Source organism: Tinamus guttatus, unplaced genomic scaffold (assembly GCF_059628265.1).
Source record: "Tinamus guttatus ecotype Peru unplaced genomic scaffold, ASM5962826v1 Tinamus_guttatus_pri_ptg000472l, whole genome shotgun sequence".
NCBI lineage: Eukaryota > Metazoa > Chordata > Aves > Tinamiformes > Tinamidae > Tinamus > Tinamus guttatus.
Genome location: NW_028289006.1, coordinates 3,945,245 through 3,961,033, shown reverse-complemented (window position 1 = coordinate 3,961,033; position 15,789 = coordinate 3,945,245). Strand labels below are relative to the sequence as shown.

Here is a 15,789-nt window from a genome sequence, read left to right as displayed (position 1 = left end):
TAATCCAGAGATAAGATAAATTTCTCAAAGCAAGAGAAATTTTTATCATTTTACAAGCAAAGCTACAGCAGTTTTTTTGTAGAATACTGTTGTTCACTTTTGGTGCAGCCATTTTAAGTATGTGCAATAAAACTTTCAAATTTGTTCCTGAAGCTGCCTTTTTAAAGATATTTTGGATTACTTTGCCTAGGAAAATACGAAAAAGACTGAGAGCGCGCTAGTTGGTGTTTTGTAACTGAGAAAGGCAAAATATATGTAGTCAGTATTTTGATTCAGTGGAAAACTTGGGAAGAGAATTGCCTTGCCACTATTAACTTCACTGATGTGTAGCCACAGACTTACTCTGATGTTTTAAGTGGAGGGATATATGACATCTAAAACTATATTGATTTAAAGGTTGCCTAATGGAATTTTAAGTAAGCTATCTTGAGTGGGAAAGTGATAGTATTAAATGGCGTTTAAAAGGCAATTTTCCTCACTGATGGCTATGTCCTTTATAATGTGTGTGATGTTTTCCCATACTAGGGAAAGTGAGGGAGTGAAAGTCTAGCTTCTGATTGCCTTGTGTTTTCAATGCAAGGAAAGTCCTACACTGAACAAGAGCAATGCATTTTGAACCAAATATAGCCTAGGTAACTCCAGGAGAGTCGCTACATTTGAAAGTGCTTTGTAAAATGTGCATTATGTATATGCTGCTTCTGTATATTGTTCTATCAAAGAGGAAACATCCTCTTTGCTATTACTGGAGCTGAGACCAGTTTTCTGGTTTTTAAACCATATCAGCTATATAAATTTGAATGATCACTCCATTCACACCCTGTGATTGTATCAGATTATCCTACAAATCAAGTATGCTAACAGTATTCGACATTGCAGATATTTGCTGACATGCTTGTTAAATATTCTAAAATGGACTATAATATTACAAAGAGTTGTAATTCATCTACATTTCTACATAGAAATGATGTAGTTCACAATGAAAACAATAAACATCCCGCTTTTTTATAGTGAATATGAGTACCTCTTGGATAGCTGAACTTAAATGGTTTTGTTACAAGTTACAGTGTTGCTAGCTCAGTGGCATGGGAAAAGATGTTGCCAGCAAAATCCTCTTGGCTACGCAGATGTTCCAGTGACTAAAAGTAGATTTTTAATATTTGTAATTCTTTCTTTTGCTGTTTGTTTCCCCTTTTTGAGTTGCTGACTGGAGCTCAAGCTCTATATCTACATATTAAATAAAAGCCAAAGGTGCCCTGAATGTCATTACTGGTTAGGCTGTAAGGGATGATAGGTCTTAAGTAGCATGGTTGTAAGGCTTTGGGGGTGTTTTCTTCTGCAGGTCCATCGGGGTTATGAAGCGAAAGGATCTAATCAAGTAGAACTGTGTTTATGTTTTCTCAGACCTGCTGTTGCTAAATCCTCACCAGGTGACACACATTTTTGATCAGTCTTCATTTGAAGATAACTATCGTCTTGATTGAACAGTTGTTAACACTGCCTCCTAGGACAAGGAATCTCCAGTAACTTTGGAAACACAGTAATTTAGGGCTCTTTTCTCTTGTTCCCCTATAAAGTGCTTTAGGATTTTTGTAATGTGTCTTTAACACTGCTTCCCTCCAAAGCTTCCTATAAGCAGAGTTTGATTCACAGAGACAGTCCAGAAGGTAAGATGGCCTCTTGCTTCCCATCAGTAAAAAGCACCCCCAGCTACAAACTTCTTCGGATGACTATCTACCTACATTTAGCTAATACGAAAATCTACACAAAAATGCTTTTTAATGATAGCTGTGTAATTATTTTAGTGAGAAAATATCACATTATCACAAACATATTATGGAGTATAAAACTGGAGGAGAATGAAAATAAATGCAAATAACAATTAGGGTAGAGTTCTCTTCTGATTGATAGCCAGTAGGCTAAGTGCTCTCCTTGCCTGGTTGGACTAGATGACCTCTAGAGGTCCCTTCCAACCTTAAGCATTCTATGATTCTAACTTTAGTGAAAACCAAAGATGGTGGATGCACCCAATATGTAACCCCCAAACTCTTATGAATGATATAGATATATATATTTATCTTCAAGTATGACATCCAATCCATGCTGCAATAGCAATATCACTGGTTGATTGTCCTGGATTTTTTTTTTCTCCTTCAGATACCTTCATTGTTTGTTTGTTTGTTTGTAGATACTTAAGTGTTGTGTGTGAAAGAGTAAAGGGACCTTGTCAAGGGACTAGCTGGCAGGCAGTATCTGTGAATACTTTCTGAAATGACTTGTCTTTTGACAGGTTGATCCTTGTGGGATGTCAGGTAGACTGGAAAAGGGTAAAAAAAAAAAAATGAGATGGGAACGGACCCATAGCAAAAAGAGAAAAGTTGGAGGAAAGAAGCAGAAACTGCAAGACAGAAAGCAAGCAATGTACAGAAGACCAGCCAGCAACATGAAGATGGCCAAAAGATGAAGAATAGTGAGGGAGGGGAAAAAATACAATTTCTATTTAATCCATAGTCCAATAGGCAAGACGTTCGGGTTTGACCAAATAAGCAATTGAGAAGTTATAAAAGCATTACTGTAGGCAAACACTTCTTGATACAATTTTGTTTATAAGGATTTTCTCAATTGCTATTTCTCTCCTAATTGTTTTTATAGTCATTGCTATTCTGATTTAATGCATTTCACCTTCTTTCCTCTGCTAAACTTACTACTGTGCCACTTCGGTTTATGCCCTCCCCCATTTTCAAGTGTGTATCTCAGATATCTTCATCTCTGCCACAGATTCCCCTTTCAAGGACTAACACTGAACTTAGTAATACCTCTGAGCACCTAGTTTTGCTGCTCCCTGTGGTATTTTATAGGCTAACTAACAAAGATTTAGTAATACTGTTGGGATTCCTGAGCAGATGGAGCAACACAGAGAGAAGGACATTAATAGTATTAGTAGGTCTTTCAGAAAATGCTCACCTATAAACACGATTCTGTTTCATAGACATAATGCTGCACAGTGATGTGATGAGAAGGCACAGAAATTCTTCACCATAAATCTTTCACAAATTATTCTAGCTGAATGCTGAACAAACCTTTTTAAAGAGCATCAACAGTATTTCTGGGGATCCCTGTATTTGCCTTTTTAAATACAGATTTTTACAAAAGGAAGCTAATCACAGAGTTAATGTACTGGGACAAATATTAAACTGCTAACGCAGTTTTATGAACTTGTGTTTAAGCTCCTTCCTTCAGAGTAGCAAATGGAAGCTGAAGATATGTCCATCTTGGGTCTTGCTTTATTTGTGAAAGCAAACTCTATAGTGAGGAACAACGTTTTATGTTTTTACACAGTTCTGTTGTATAAAACAAGGAATTTATTAAATATAGCACCTGTCTTCTGTCAGAAAGACGCACACCTGCAGAGACACATTCTTTGCTGACCTTGAGCAGCTTGATTGCTTCTCCTTTACATTGCTAAGAATTTTGCTGTGCTCTTCATGAGGAGAGGACAATCTTCTGCTTGGGTTGCAGTACGTTCTAAATGAAGCCTTTAAATACTGCCCTCCTCCTTCCTACTGTGTGTGACGAAGTTACCGTGCCTTAAACACTACTCAGGCAGTGCCATTTCACAGCCATCAATTCATGTCTGAAATCTTGGTTATTTCATCTTTCATGTCTTTGATTTCAGTTTGACCTCTTGTTAAATTTGTCACTTTTTCATTCAATAAAGCAATTTCTTTTTCCCATTGTAGTACATCCTCACCTAATCTTCCTATTCTCAGTGTTAGATCATTTAACAAAGGTTCCAAGATGGCAAAATCCTTCCTTAGATTGTACATCTTGGGTTTTAAATCATTTGCAAATGTAACTGTCTTCAGCACCTTTACTCTGTCACTTTCAAGATTCAAAAGCCTATCTGAATTTTTGTTAAAATCATTCCTTAATTCTGATAAGGCTGCCTTAATTTGCTCAATTCTTCTTGCATTATTGGATGCCAAGCTTTGTAGTTTTGCACTTCTGTCAATGCTACTGGAAAGCAGGTCACCTATGTTTTCTACTGTCTTTTTTTCACCTTTATCCACTTTATCTTCTAGTGTTTGTAAAGAATCTGTCAAAGCAGACATATCTGAAACCAGGCCTGAAATGCGCCTTATGTCAGTTTTTACTGTCACTATTTTCAAAGTTATATTTTTTGCTACAGAAGCTGTATTCTCTTCAATACTTGCAACTGCATGAAAAAGGCTTGTTAAATTCTTCTGCAGTTCTTCTTCTTTTTGAATTAAGCTGCTAGACCATGTTTTCATGGTATATATATCTTCCTGGAATTGCTTAACGTGAGAAATTAATTGACGACTTTCCAGCTGTTCCATTAAGTTCCAAGTCTTTTCACACTAGAGAGATACAAATAAAAATATTTGACAACTCGCATCAAAATTAAAGCCATAGTCTAATGAAATATTTTACTATTCTGAAATTTAAATTGAGAGGAAGCCCTGTTTTTAGGACATAACACTGTGAAAGTAAAAGACTCCCAAGGATTTTATAACATTTGCAAATTTAAGTTTAATAGTATCTTGAAACTGCACTACTAACTCTTTATTAGATTTCAGTAGAGTTCTAGGTAAATGAATACACCAAGAAGTAATTTAATTCAGACCTAACTAATTCACAAGGAATTCACACTATCTACTAAGCAATTTATTTTCCTGAAATCAAAAATGAGAAATCTGAAATTAACAGATTTAAATCTGTAGATGCTAATGTATGGCTGTCTTGAGATCCAAATTTCAATGTACACTGAAGACCTATTATGCAATATTTTTTTCTAGTGCAAGTAGGTCTGTGAAAAAACTTTTGTTTTTTTAAGACACCAGAAGTACACAACCGAACAGCTTCCAGTAACTTATTTTGCAGCTCTTATTTGACCAAAGTTTGAGAAATAGTATAAGGGGACACTCTTAACAGTTTCTTGTTCCTCCACTTTGGAATACAAAGCAATACCACATGTGTTGAGCAATACCCAGCAGAGCGCAGCCTGCAGAAGACAAGGTTAGAAGTTGTTTCTAACAGTACAGAGGATCTAATAAAGTGACTGATCACCAAGCACAAATGAAGCAATGGAAGAGCAATAACAGGCCGATCTGCTAGTAAGAACTTCAGTCCTTATGCGGTCTGAGTACTTCACTGCGTAACAAAATGACAGTGATTTTAGGGATTAAATTGTAGGAAGGGTGGTGTAATAAGGCCACTATATAGAGTCAAAAAAATGTAAGATAACACCAGCTGCTACATAAGGCCCTGCTTATAAATACAAGTTTCATGAAAGGGTTATCAGTAGGGCTATTTTTTGTTGTACCATACTGTTGTATCCAAGCTTCAGTATAAGCAGTTAGAAATGTACTTTGCAGTGCTTTCTTCTACATAATAAAATATAGAGATTCCAGCAACAATTCTGACACCTAAGAGTATATGCTGCAAACACAAACAAATATTACGGTGGGTAACACATTAAAAGGAATCTACAATACATATTATCTCTGCTTAGAGATAATTACTTATTTTTTTCATTGTGCTACAAGTCCATGGAATATAATAACAAAATACAATATAAAGAGTCAAGTAGAAAAAAATAATCTTAGTTTTATTCTTTTATCTAAATACTGTGCTTCAAAATCCATTTTAATAAAAAATGAACATTCCATGTTGCAAATAATACTTATCAAAAAATACTTCTTGCCTCCTCCAACTGTATCTGGCTCTCTATTCTCTTTACTATTAATTTTCATTCAAATCTGATCCATTAGCCATTGAAAAGAATTACAATATTCACCCATCCTTACTGTATGAAAGCGGTCACAGAAACATTGGCTATACTGATTAAAGTGTTTTTCCATCGATGAAAATCCTAAATCCGAACTAACATCTTATCCTCGCTCTGATCATTTTCTGAGTTAAGAGTCTTGGGTTGTTATTTCTTTAGTATTTAAAGATAACTTTACATCAGGTGCTACTTCCTCCACTCTCTTATTCTGCGCTTTCAATATGCCAGTATCATACCGTGCGCCTTCAAGAACCTCCTGCAGCTCCAGTGTGCGAGAGACAGTTTTCACCATATCCCTTTCCACAGCAGACAGCTGTGTTGTCAAGGCTTCTATCTTTTCCTCCATACTTAACAATTCCCTTGATAACCGAAGAATGGAGTGAATAGCATTTTCTATTGTTGGCAAATGGGTCTTGCACTCCTCAATTTTGGGTTCATAGTCTGTAAATTTCTGATTTAAGTTTGCATCTTTGGCTAACAAACTATTCTGCTCTTCTTCTAGTTTTCCAACTGTCTTTGCATGCAAATGCAACTGTTGTTCGATTCTAGAGAACTCATCATCCTCTTGCCTTTTCACAGTTCTAATATTTCTGGCTGTACTGTCTTCCAAATCTTTTAATCTTTCAGAAAGGGACTTAATTCTTTGATCGGCTTCGTTAATTTGGGAAGTAACTTCTGTATGTATGAACTTTGCTTCAGATTTTAATCCAGTAGTATTCATGGTTATTTCACCCAAGCTGCTTCTCCAGGCATCTGTAATATTTTGGAACTTCTCATTAATGCTCTGCATCTTTACAGAGAGAGTTTGTTCACTGTTCCGAATATCATTTATGATGTTACGAAGAGAAGACACTTCCTGCTCAAACCCAGTCACCACAGACTTGAAGGAGGTAGCTTCTTGTAGGATACTTTCAGAAGACTCAAGCTGCATTTGTAACACAAAACAATGTCCATGTCTACTTAATGAGATTAGCCTGGAAGACTACTTGCATTTATTTAACAGAAGGCAATGAAGATTTGCAAGACTCAGGCCCTTAGAAGCCACTTTGGTTCTTACAGACCTCCTATAATACTGTTTCCACAGTTGATATTTAAAATATTGTTGCTGAGTAATCTAGCATGCAAGAGTCATAGAAAAGAGTATATTTGTTGTTTTGTTATAGAACACCTGCCATTTTCTTTGTTGTCAAGCCCTTATTTTCCTCAGTGGGTTCTTTTTGATGTTTGTTTGTTTAGTAAAACACATCATACTGCAAAATGTTCCATGGAAACTAAGCAAAGTGTGCTATATAAATAGCCAAATTACATCATGTATAAATGAGAACATTATGAGATCATCATTAAAATAACATTACTGCTATAAGCCATGCTGTACTCCCATCATTATCTGTAAGATATATGAATACTTCTGCAGTCAACCTAAGTTTTTTATTTGCTAATGTGATACAGAAAAGAAAATAAAACAGCAAGGGGAAAAACATAGCTGCTGCTTCGGTATATCTCTCATATTTCTAAAACTGATCTATAATACAAAAATGCTTGTGAATTTTCTTCAAATCAGTATAAATTTGAATTATATGCAGAACAGTACTGGCAGAATTAGGTTTGTGCATAAATTATTTAAAATAGTGTAGTGTCTGCAAAAATTTCCTGGGATATAATGACTATAATGATTACAAACAACTATGTAACACCATCACATTGATAAAATTAACACAAATTTGTTTCCCAAGACAGCACAGAAATAATAATAATAATTATTATTATTTTTCATCATTAAGGACATAAGTTCAGCTTTAAATTGTATGGTAAAGCACTGTTTCTGATAGTCAGCAAGACTTTTGCCATTATTTTCATCAGGAGCACAATTTCCTCGTTAATCTCTTTCAGTAAGGCTGGTATTCCAATACAAACACACAGTTAATAAAGAAGAGTTTAAATAACTAATTCTAAGCAGCATAGCATCAACTTTCTTTTTTAGTTGTCCTACTTCAAATATAATACATTAGTGTTTTACACTATTTTTGTCTTCTGAGTATTTCACAGAGAAGTAGATAATCACATTTATTTTAAAGGTGCAGAGAACTGACAAAGAAAGGGAAAAAGACTCCATTATATTCAGTGGCATATCCATACACGAAACAGTAACACATCAGAAGTCAGACCTGATTTCACGTGCTATCTTTCACAAATGTTCCAGTGAAATACTCAGACAATGACTACCCACAGACAAATAGAACATTATAAATATTTATCTTGGAAAGTTAGTTACGTTTGACTAAATGACAATTAAATAACACACTGGCAAATGTTCACAGATTATCTAATAAGATGTTAATCATTACCTTTTCAGAAATTAAATTAACTTTATTTCCCATGTCCAAGAATTTTTCAGCTTCTTGCTGTAAAAAAATGTACTTTTTCTCCATATCAGCAAATTGATTTGACTGTTGAAAAAGGAGCCTGCAAATTGGAAATAATAAAAAAAGTAAATAGTAAATCATAGTATATTTGGCATATATAATAATAGGATCTGATTTCACAAATACCTGCATTCACAAAATTTGCTACATCAATATACGAGGGAAAACTATAGGGTTTAAATGAGACTTAATAGATTTATCAGTTTCCAATAAAAGCAGAAAAATAAGAAAACATTAGAAGGTGCCTCATTTTACATATTACATAGCATGCCCATCAAACTGAAAAAAAAAGTATTATGTAACTGTTGGAAATAAAATACAGTTAAATAAAATGTTGACTCTTGCAAGGCATCACAAAATCATGCAAAGGAACTTCATATTTAGAAAAGCTGGTTAGCTCTATTTTTGTTTAACTGTAACCATCCAAGAACCTATGGGTGTGTTGTAGGAAACCTTGAATAGCTGTTGTTCTGATGACACTAGTTTTGTGAACAAGTGAAGAAGTGGAGATCTCAATCCTGTACTTCATATATATGTTACATTTGCTTACTGTGACCTTGGCAGCTGGATTGTCAACATTTTGTCAAGTTACAAAGGAAATGAAACAGCTGAGCAAAAAAAAAAAAAAAAATTTGCTGAATGCTTATCAATTCCCAAATAAGGTAAATGAATGACTAGGTAGACCATCCAGGGACAGAATATGTAGATGTAGACTATCCAAAGATCCTCTCAGATGAGAACAAATGCATCTAGAACAGTACAGACAATTTTAAATACTCTATTTTTGCTTTTGTAATTTTACAGTTGGTTTTGTTTAATTGCATATCAATTAATATAAGTTTCAAAAGATTACAATACAGTCTGCATATACTAAGCTATGCAATAAAAGCTAAAAAGCTATCTATATAGATACAAAAATATATATATTTGTAAAACAGCTTAAGCACAGGCATTATTAATCATTTTATTTTATTCTGTTACAACATTCTGTTTCTCAAAAAATTACATAAAGAAATCCAGATAATACTAAAATAAACAGGATTTTTGCCTGAAATTGAAGACTAAAGTCAAGAATGTATTAAAACTGTTTTCTTTTCTTGCACTAGAATTCCGAGAATTTCATCATATTGTTTCTGCACGACACTCGTAGCTTCTGAAGGAACCAAAATACTGATGACACCTAGTGCCATCGCTAGGTACTGATGTCACACTGATGCGGATATTCTAGAACACCTTTTACAAGGATATTTGATGTTTATTTCAAGACTCTACTTGATGAGCAATCTGCCACATTACTGAGCAAAGTACTTACAGCTGTACTTCAATCCACTGATGGTTTGTTTCCTGCCCACTGAGCCTTGCACTTTTTGTCAGATTAATTTGCTCTTCACAGTTACATGTGGTCACCCAAGCAGGTATCTACAATTCATGAGCAAGGCATCTGCTAAGCTTTCAACAGGACAAAACAGATCAAGCTTCTATAACCCCTCACTGTATGACAGGATTTCCATGCTTCTTGTGATTATCACTGTTCTTTTCTTGATGCTTTCTAGCTATATGTCCCTGCTTTATATGTTCCCATGAAGAAAAGGCTTTTAACCCAAATGCTATATTCACACATTACTAATCATATTGTCCATGACGGAATCACAAAGGAATCTACTATAGAGGACTACCTACCAGCTCAGCACCAGGCAAATGACAAGAGAAATCAGGCTCAAGGCTGACCGTGAGTCTATCCAAGAGGAACTCCTATTATTGCTAGTCCTGGCATTTACCAGCTTCCCATGATTACTGTCCTTTTTGGCCTTTTGTGAATCCTCATTGGTCTTGGAAGAAGAAGTACCTCTTTTCCTCTGCTTAACCTCAGACATTTTGTGCCCTTAAGAAGTGGAGGCAAAAGAGAGAGATAGAAAAACAAACAAACAAAACATAACCCATTGAACAAAAATACCCTCCACAACTAATCACTTGCAAGTGCTCCTGGATATGAACTTCCCCCCTTTAGTTACACAAACACACCCCAAAAATGTTTCATTTAATGTTTACTATGTTTTCTAGCTGCATGATTCTTTGAAGGGTCACACTATTGAGAGTACGAAGGGTCATACTTTCTACTATCTAACACCTTTTATTTTGTGAAAACTTTCGTTTTTATACTATAAGACTACAGATTTCATATTCTCTTAATAGAGTGAACTGTCTAATTCTTCATGTAATTTCACCTTTCCAGAAGAGCTACCTGTAATGAAATAAGCTATTTTCAAGAATATTTAAAATCACAGTGATTCAAAGAAGTAATACTTTTTGCAGATGCTGCAGTTAACACCGTGATGATAATCAACATCACTATCCTATTTTACTTGTAGATTTTTTTAAAAAAATTTGGCCTACTGCACAATAAGAGGAAAAGTGTATTTTATTCTTAAATACGGGACTGCAGATCAAGATTTAATTTAGAAACAATTCTGTTTTAATGATTTTATTAAAAATAATAAAAAAGATAAATGAAGTAATATATCTGTATAAAAGAAAAGCTACCAATTCCCCTCTGTGAAAAGTAAGGCCCCAGTAGGTTCAGGCATTAAGCTAAGACCCTCCCCTTTCCACGACTATGGACGTGTGTATTTAAAATGAGGTGGAGGTACAGTGTGGATTTTTCAAGCATAAAAATCTTCCAACGAACAGCACTTTGTGGGGTTCTGGTTTAGAAGAGAGACAAAAACATGATGCTTCTTTCTGGCTCGCTTTGCAGCGCTGCAGCTCAGCTGGCATGTGAAAACATAAATATTCACGCTAGTCGAGACCTGTGCAACGGGCAGAATGGCACTGCTTAAAATCCAAGCCTGTCACGAGGGAATGAAGCTTGGAGGTGCTTGTGAGCAACACTACTACGAAGAGCCTTCTTTGTCTGAAGGATTAAATACACAAATAAACTCTCTCGTTTACACAAAAAGAAAAGAAAATGACAAAAGAGGCATCGTTAACTCTTTTAACAGTTCTTCTGTTTTAAGGCTCCCCTGCCCCCGCGGCCGCTTCCTCCCAGGGCTCCCCCAGCCGCGGAGCCCCGGGCTCGGGCAGCCTCTCCCCGCGCAGCCGGCGGCCGCGGCGCCGCCAGCACGAGGCCCGCCCGCCCCGCAGGGCCTACCTCTCTCTTGGCCGTTACGGGGCCGTTATCAGCCGTTGCCGCTCGCTCGCTCCCCCCGCAGGGCGCCACGTCAGGCGCGTGCCCGCCGCGCCCGGCGGCCTGGGCGGGCTTCGAGCCCGGGGCGCCTCTTTCCTCCTCCTCCTCCTTCTCCTCCTCCTCGGGAGCCCCGGAAGGAGGAAGTGCTGCCGGGGCGGCCCTTCCCGGCGCGGCGCAGCGGCTCCTGCTCGGAGCGGGGCGGCGGCGGCGGCTCCTCGCGGCCCCGCGCGCTGGCGGCCGCTAACCGGCCTCACGGGCACCGGGGCAGCTGCGCGGGGGCGCGGGGCCAGGCCCGCCGCCGCAGCGGAGGAGGAAGAAGAAGAGCACAAAGCCGGGCGGCAGCGGCGGAGTCGGTGGCGAGATAAATTTGTTTCGGTTTCTGTTGCGTTTCCCGGCTGGGAGCCCGGAACGCCTCGGCGGGACGCGAGGTAACGGCGGCTGCTGCTGTGGGCGCCCGGCGCGGCTGCTTCGGCCTTTCGTCGGGGCCCCTTCTCCTGCGTCCTCCCGGGCGCTGCCTAAAGGCGCCTCGGGGCTTTCCCCGACCGCGTAACTCGCAGTGAAAATAGAAAATACCCGGTGTTTGGCCAAAGAGGCGGCCGTGCACAGGCCTGCCCAAGGGTGCTGCATCCCCCTGCTCCCGAAGGAGGGGGAAGGAGGGAGCAGAGACACAGTGAGCGCTCGGGCACGTGCTCTCATAGCTGTTGTTTGTCATCACACGGGTATGTGGATGAAGAGACTATTTGGGCACTTTCTCTATCAGCCAGACAGTGCTGAGAGGCCTCCAGGTGACAGAAAATACCTGGTGCCCTTTCTTCTCTTTAAGCACGTTATTTTGCAGAATGTAGGAAAAACGCAGGCCTGTGCTCAGCTGCTGCCGAAGGAGGGTCGCCCATGGGGAGCTCGTGTCGTCTGCCAGGTGTCAACCCTCCCATCTGGCTTAACTTGTGCAGAGTTTCCTCTTGGGGCTGGGGAAAACACTGTTTTACCCTGCTCAGTTTGTTAAATGGGGAGCTCGTTTTCTCTTGTCGTTCCTGCCTAGTGCTGTCAACCACAGCCCACACTTCCTTCTCATTCCGCTCTCCCAATTACATGGCCTCAGGGCTTTAAAAAACTGAGGGATGCAGAGAGGGACAAAAAGTATATTTTACAGCAATACTGTTCTCTACGGCTATCTGAAAGGAGGTTGTAGTGGGGCAGGAGTCGATCTCTTCTCCAGAATAAGTACAGATAGAACAAGAGGAAATGGCCTCAAGTTGCACCAGAGGAAGTTCAGGTTAGACATTAGGAAGAATTTCTATAGGGAAAGAGGTTTCCAGACTGCCCAAGGAAGTGGTGGAATCACTGAGCCTGGTAATATTGAAGAAATGTGTATGAGGCGCTTAGAGACATGGTTTAGCAGGGTGGTGAAGGGCTTATGGTTGGACTTGATGATCTTGAAGGTCTTTTCCAACCAAAATGATTCTATGATCTGGCAAGGTCCTAGTGCAAGAAGTTGGTACAGACCAGGATTTTTAGTTCTGCAAAATGTATATAAAAATAATTTGAGGCAAACTTGGAAATGGACTCGTGCTAGTTCTTCCTTCTGCAAAAATTAGCAGTAGTACACTTTTTTAAATAAAACCACCTAATGAGCACTGTGAATCTAATTACTATAGAATTAAATAGTTTTGTTCTTGTTTTCTGTGTTCCTAAGAGGAACACTCAGAGAAATACTCTGTATGAAAGTATAATAATGTTCATCTGGGCTTTTTTAATTCAAACATAATAGCATATGACATCTAAATACATTTTTAAGAGCACTGTTCGTATACACAGAATCTGGTAAACTAGTACAATTTTAATATGCCATCCTACTATCCAGCCAGGCTGGATTAGTGAATCATAAACAGCATGATAGAATTCATAAAAAAATATTTTCCTAGTACTATTGTATCAAGATAGAAAGTGAAAAACAACTAAGTATTTCAGCTTCCTGCAGTTTGTGGTATGAGCTTGCCTGAAAAGTCAATGTATTTCCCCCTATATAATCGTTCTGCTGCTTTTTCTGCCTTTTTTAAAATTAAAATCTATAAGATATTTTAAAGATGTTTTCTCTGTACTTTTGTGTTTTGGTTCCAGCTTGATTCTTTTCTTTTCTGCACTGAAGAAACATGGATATGAAGAGTAGAAATTATCTACTTTTGAATCGTCAAGCATTGGAAAAAGACATCAAGACCTCATACATTGTGGATCATATGATTGCTGACGGAGTATTGACTTTAGAGGAGGAAGAGGAAGTAAAACAACAGGTGGAGTCATCTTTCACTGTTTTTCCTCTTCCTAAGCTGCCCTGTGTTTTAGCATTCTTTTTGTTCATGTTTGTTTCAGTGTGTATGATTCCCAGATTCAGCAGATTCTTCAAGCATGTGCTTAGTCTTCAGTTATTATTGCAGTTCACGAGTTAAGGGCTGCTGAAGTTGAGGCCTAATTCTAGATTAATAAACACAGGATGATAGATTAAATGCTCCATAAGGTGTTTTAGCTTTGTGTAATATTTTTTAAATGTTTCTTCTAGAATACTCAGAAGAAGCGAGCAGCTATGCTAATAAACATTATCCTTAAAAAAGATAATAATTCGTATAGATCTTTCTATAATGCACTACTTCATGAAGGGTACAGAGATCTCGCTGCACTACTTCAGGATGGCATCCCTGTCTTCTCTGCGGGTAATGGGAAGAGTTCTGTGGATGAAATGACTTCATATGGTCAGTATATCTATGGCAATCCTTGCGCTTGAACGTAAAGACCGGATGTACTACCTATTTTGATGAAAAAGGGGTAGTTGATGAATGAATTTGTTTTGATTTTGTATAGTCAGTATTGGCTTATTTCATGTGATTAATGTGGAATAGCAGGATGGTTGTGTCCTGTGCAGGTTATTTTGAAAATGTTCTTCCTTAGTAGTGCTTATTTAAAACAAACAAACAAACAACAACAACAACAAAAATAAACCTGAACTTCTTACATTTTATTTTCTAAATCTTAACATTTTTGTTGGAAGTGAAAGACTTCATATGTGTTTGAATTAAAGAAGCTGAATCTAACATAAAAAACTGCAGTCTCTGCAGTTCTGATATTCCTTTGAGTAATGTATAATATCTGACTCTCCAATAACCAACGGTTGAGCTAGGTAATAATAGACGGATCAGATCTTTTAGCTACTTCAAATAAACTCCTAAATTTTACATAAGCTTTCGTCACTGTCATCTTTGACTGGATGTGAAGTAAATTGTTAGTGTCATGGGACAAGCCTTCTTACTGCATTTGACAAAATGTCAGATAAATCTTCTAGTTTGACGACTCTGAATTTTGAAGAGTTTCAGGAAGTCATGGAATTTTGTTTGCTTGACTAATGTTCTCCAAAACTTACTAGTATAGTGTGGTCTTGCACCTATGGTCCATTTTGTGGCCAGTATTGGAATAATTATGTGTACATCGTCTATCTCTGCTATGCTTTATCTACTCTGTTGCAAAGCCTGTTGCATTAGCTTAGCCTGTGTCAGCTTTGACCACAACACTCTGCCATTAACCACAGGGTGAAAGCCCTACATAGCTTGGATTCTCTTCTGCTGCTTGCTGTGGAGCAGCAACTTCTGTCTGAAAAAGCAACTAGTGCTGTATTTACATTTGCCATCGGTTATACTGGAGCTCTAATTATCTGTTTGCTTTCAGGGATTGATGTAACTAGCTCTAGCTTGCAAAAGAATATAGTTCCTTTAGCTACTTTAGTTGGGACACCCCTGCAGGTAGGAAGCTTGTGCCTGCAAAGTAACTTGTTTCTGAAAAGCACTCTTTATTTTTCCCCCCAGTGCCTGGCATGGTTAGTTCAGTAGTTTTAAACCACTTGTATGGGGCACAATTTGGGGGAGGGAGCACAAAAGTTTTTTGTGTTTTGTTTTGCTTTTGTTTGAAGCAGCATTGTATTTATTCTTTATTTCTGTATGTTTCTTTTTTGTTTGTTTGTGATTTTGCTTTTTAACTTCAGTTAAGATGATCCTCAGCGAAGGAGGTGTGCCACAGAGACCAGTTGTGTTTGTTACTCGCCCAAAGCTGGTAGATGCCATTAAGCAGAAACTGTACTGTTTGGGAAGTGATCCAGGTTGGGTCACAGTTTATGGAATGGCAGGTTGTGGCAAGACAGTTCTAACAGCAGAAGCTTTAAGGGATCACCGACTCTTGGAAGGTACTTTTGGAAAAACGTCTGTGTTTTTTATAAAAATTACTACGCTTATGTGCATATGGGGCATATATAACTACGTATCTTATGTCACATTGAAAGTAATTTGAATTTGGACTTAGAAGTTCTTTAGGCAATCCTGAAATGTTTGTAACTTACA

At 38.0% G+C, this 15,789-nt stretch overlaps 2 protein-coding genes across 3 annotated transcripts in view; one reads left to right on the top strand and one right to left on the bottom strand.

Annotated features, from left to right (window-relative positions):
* Positions 1–3,602: 3,602 nt before the first annotated feature.
* Positions 3,603–10,198, bottom strand: IKBIP (IKBKB interacting protein). 2 transcript variants are annotated; one of them, XM_088532881.1, is made up of 4 exons: positions 9,910–10,198; positions 8,152–8,269; positions 6,043–6,731; positions 4,118–4,376 (listed from the first exon to the last, which is right to left on the bottom strand). In XM_088532881.1, exons 1-4 carry the CDS (start codon positions 10,101–10,103, stop codon positions 4,355–4,357), a joined length of 1,023 nt encoding a protein of 340 aa, XP_088389007.1. In that variant the 5' UTR covers positions 10,104–10,198; the 3' UTR covers positions 4,118–4,354. The 2 variants fall into 2 exon arrangements, with proteins under 2 accessions (XP_010219483.2, XP_088389007.1); XM_010221181.2 differs by lacking the exon at positions 6,043–6,731 and having other exon boundaries at positions 3,603–4,376.
* A 1,553-nt stretch (positions 10,199–11,751) lies between these two features.
* The window catches only part of APAF1 (apoptotic peptidase activating factor 1), a 31,359-nt gene continuing 27,321 nt past the window's right edge, over positions 11,752–15,789 (top strand). Inside the window, exons 1-4 of the mRNA XM_088532916.1 lie at positions 11,752–11,841; positions 13,560–13,701; positions 13,968–14,157; positions 15,438–15,635. Coding sequence (XP_088389042.1) covers positions 13,564–13,701; positions 13,968–14,157; positions 15,438–15,635 — 526 coding nt within the window. The 5' untranslated portion in view covers positions 11,752–11,841; positions 13,560–13,563. The remainder of the gene's footprint in view (positions 11,842–13,559; positions 13,702–13,967; positions 14,158–15,437; positions 15,636–15,789) is intronic.

Excerpts from the sequence above, each read along its gene's own strand:
- IKBIP (XM_010221181.2), bottom strand. The coding sequence starts at position 10,103 with ATGTCTGAGGTTAAGCAGAGGAAAAGAGGTACTTCTTCTTCCAAGACC. Across the intron at positions 8,270-9,909 it reads ATTTGCCTGGTGCTGAGCTG|GCTCCTTTTTCAACAGTCAA; the intron begins GTAGGTAGTCCT and ends TCCAATTTGCAG. Across the intron at positions 4,377-8,151 it reads TTAATTTAATTTCTGAAAAG|TGTGAAAAGACTTGGAACTT; the intron begins GTAATGATTAAC and ends GTATCTCTCTAG.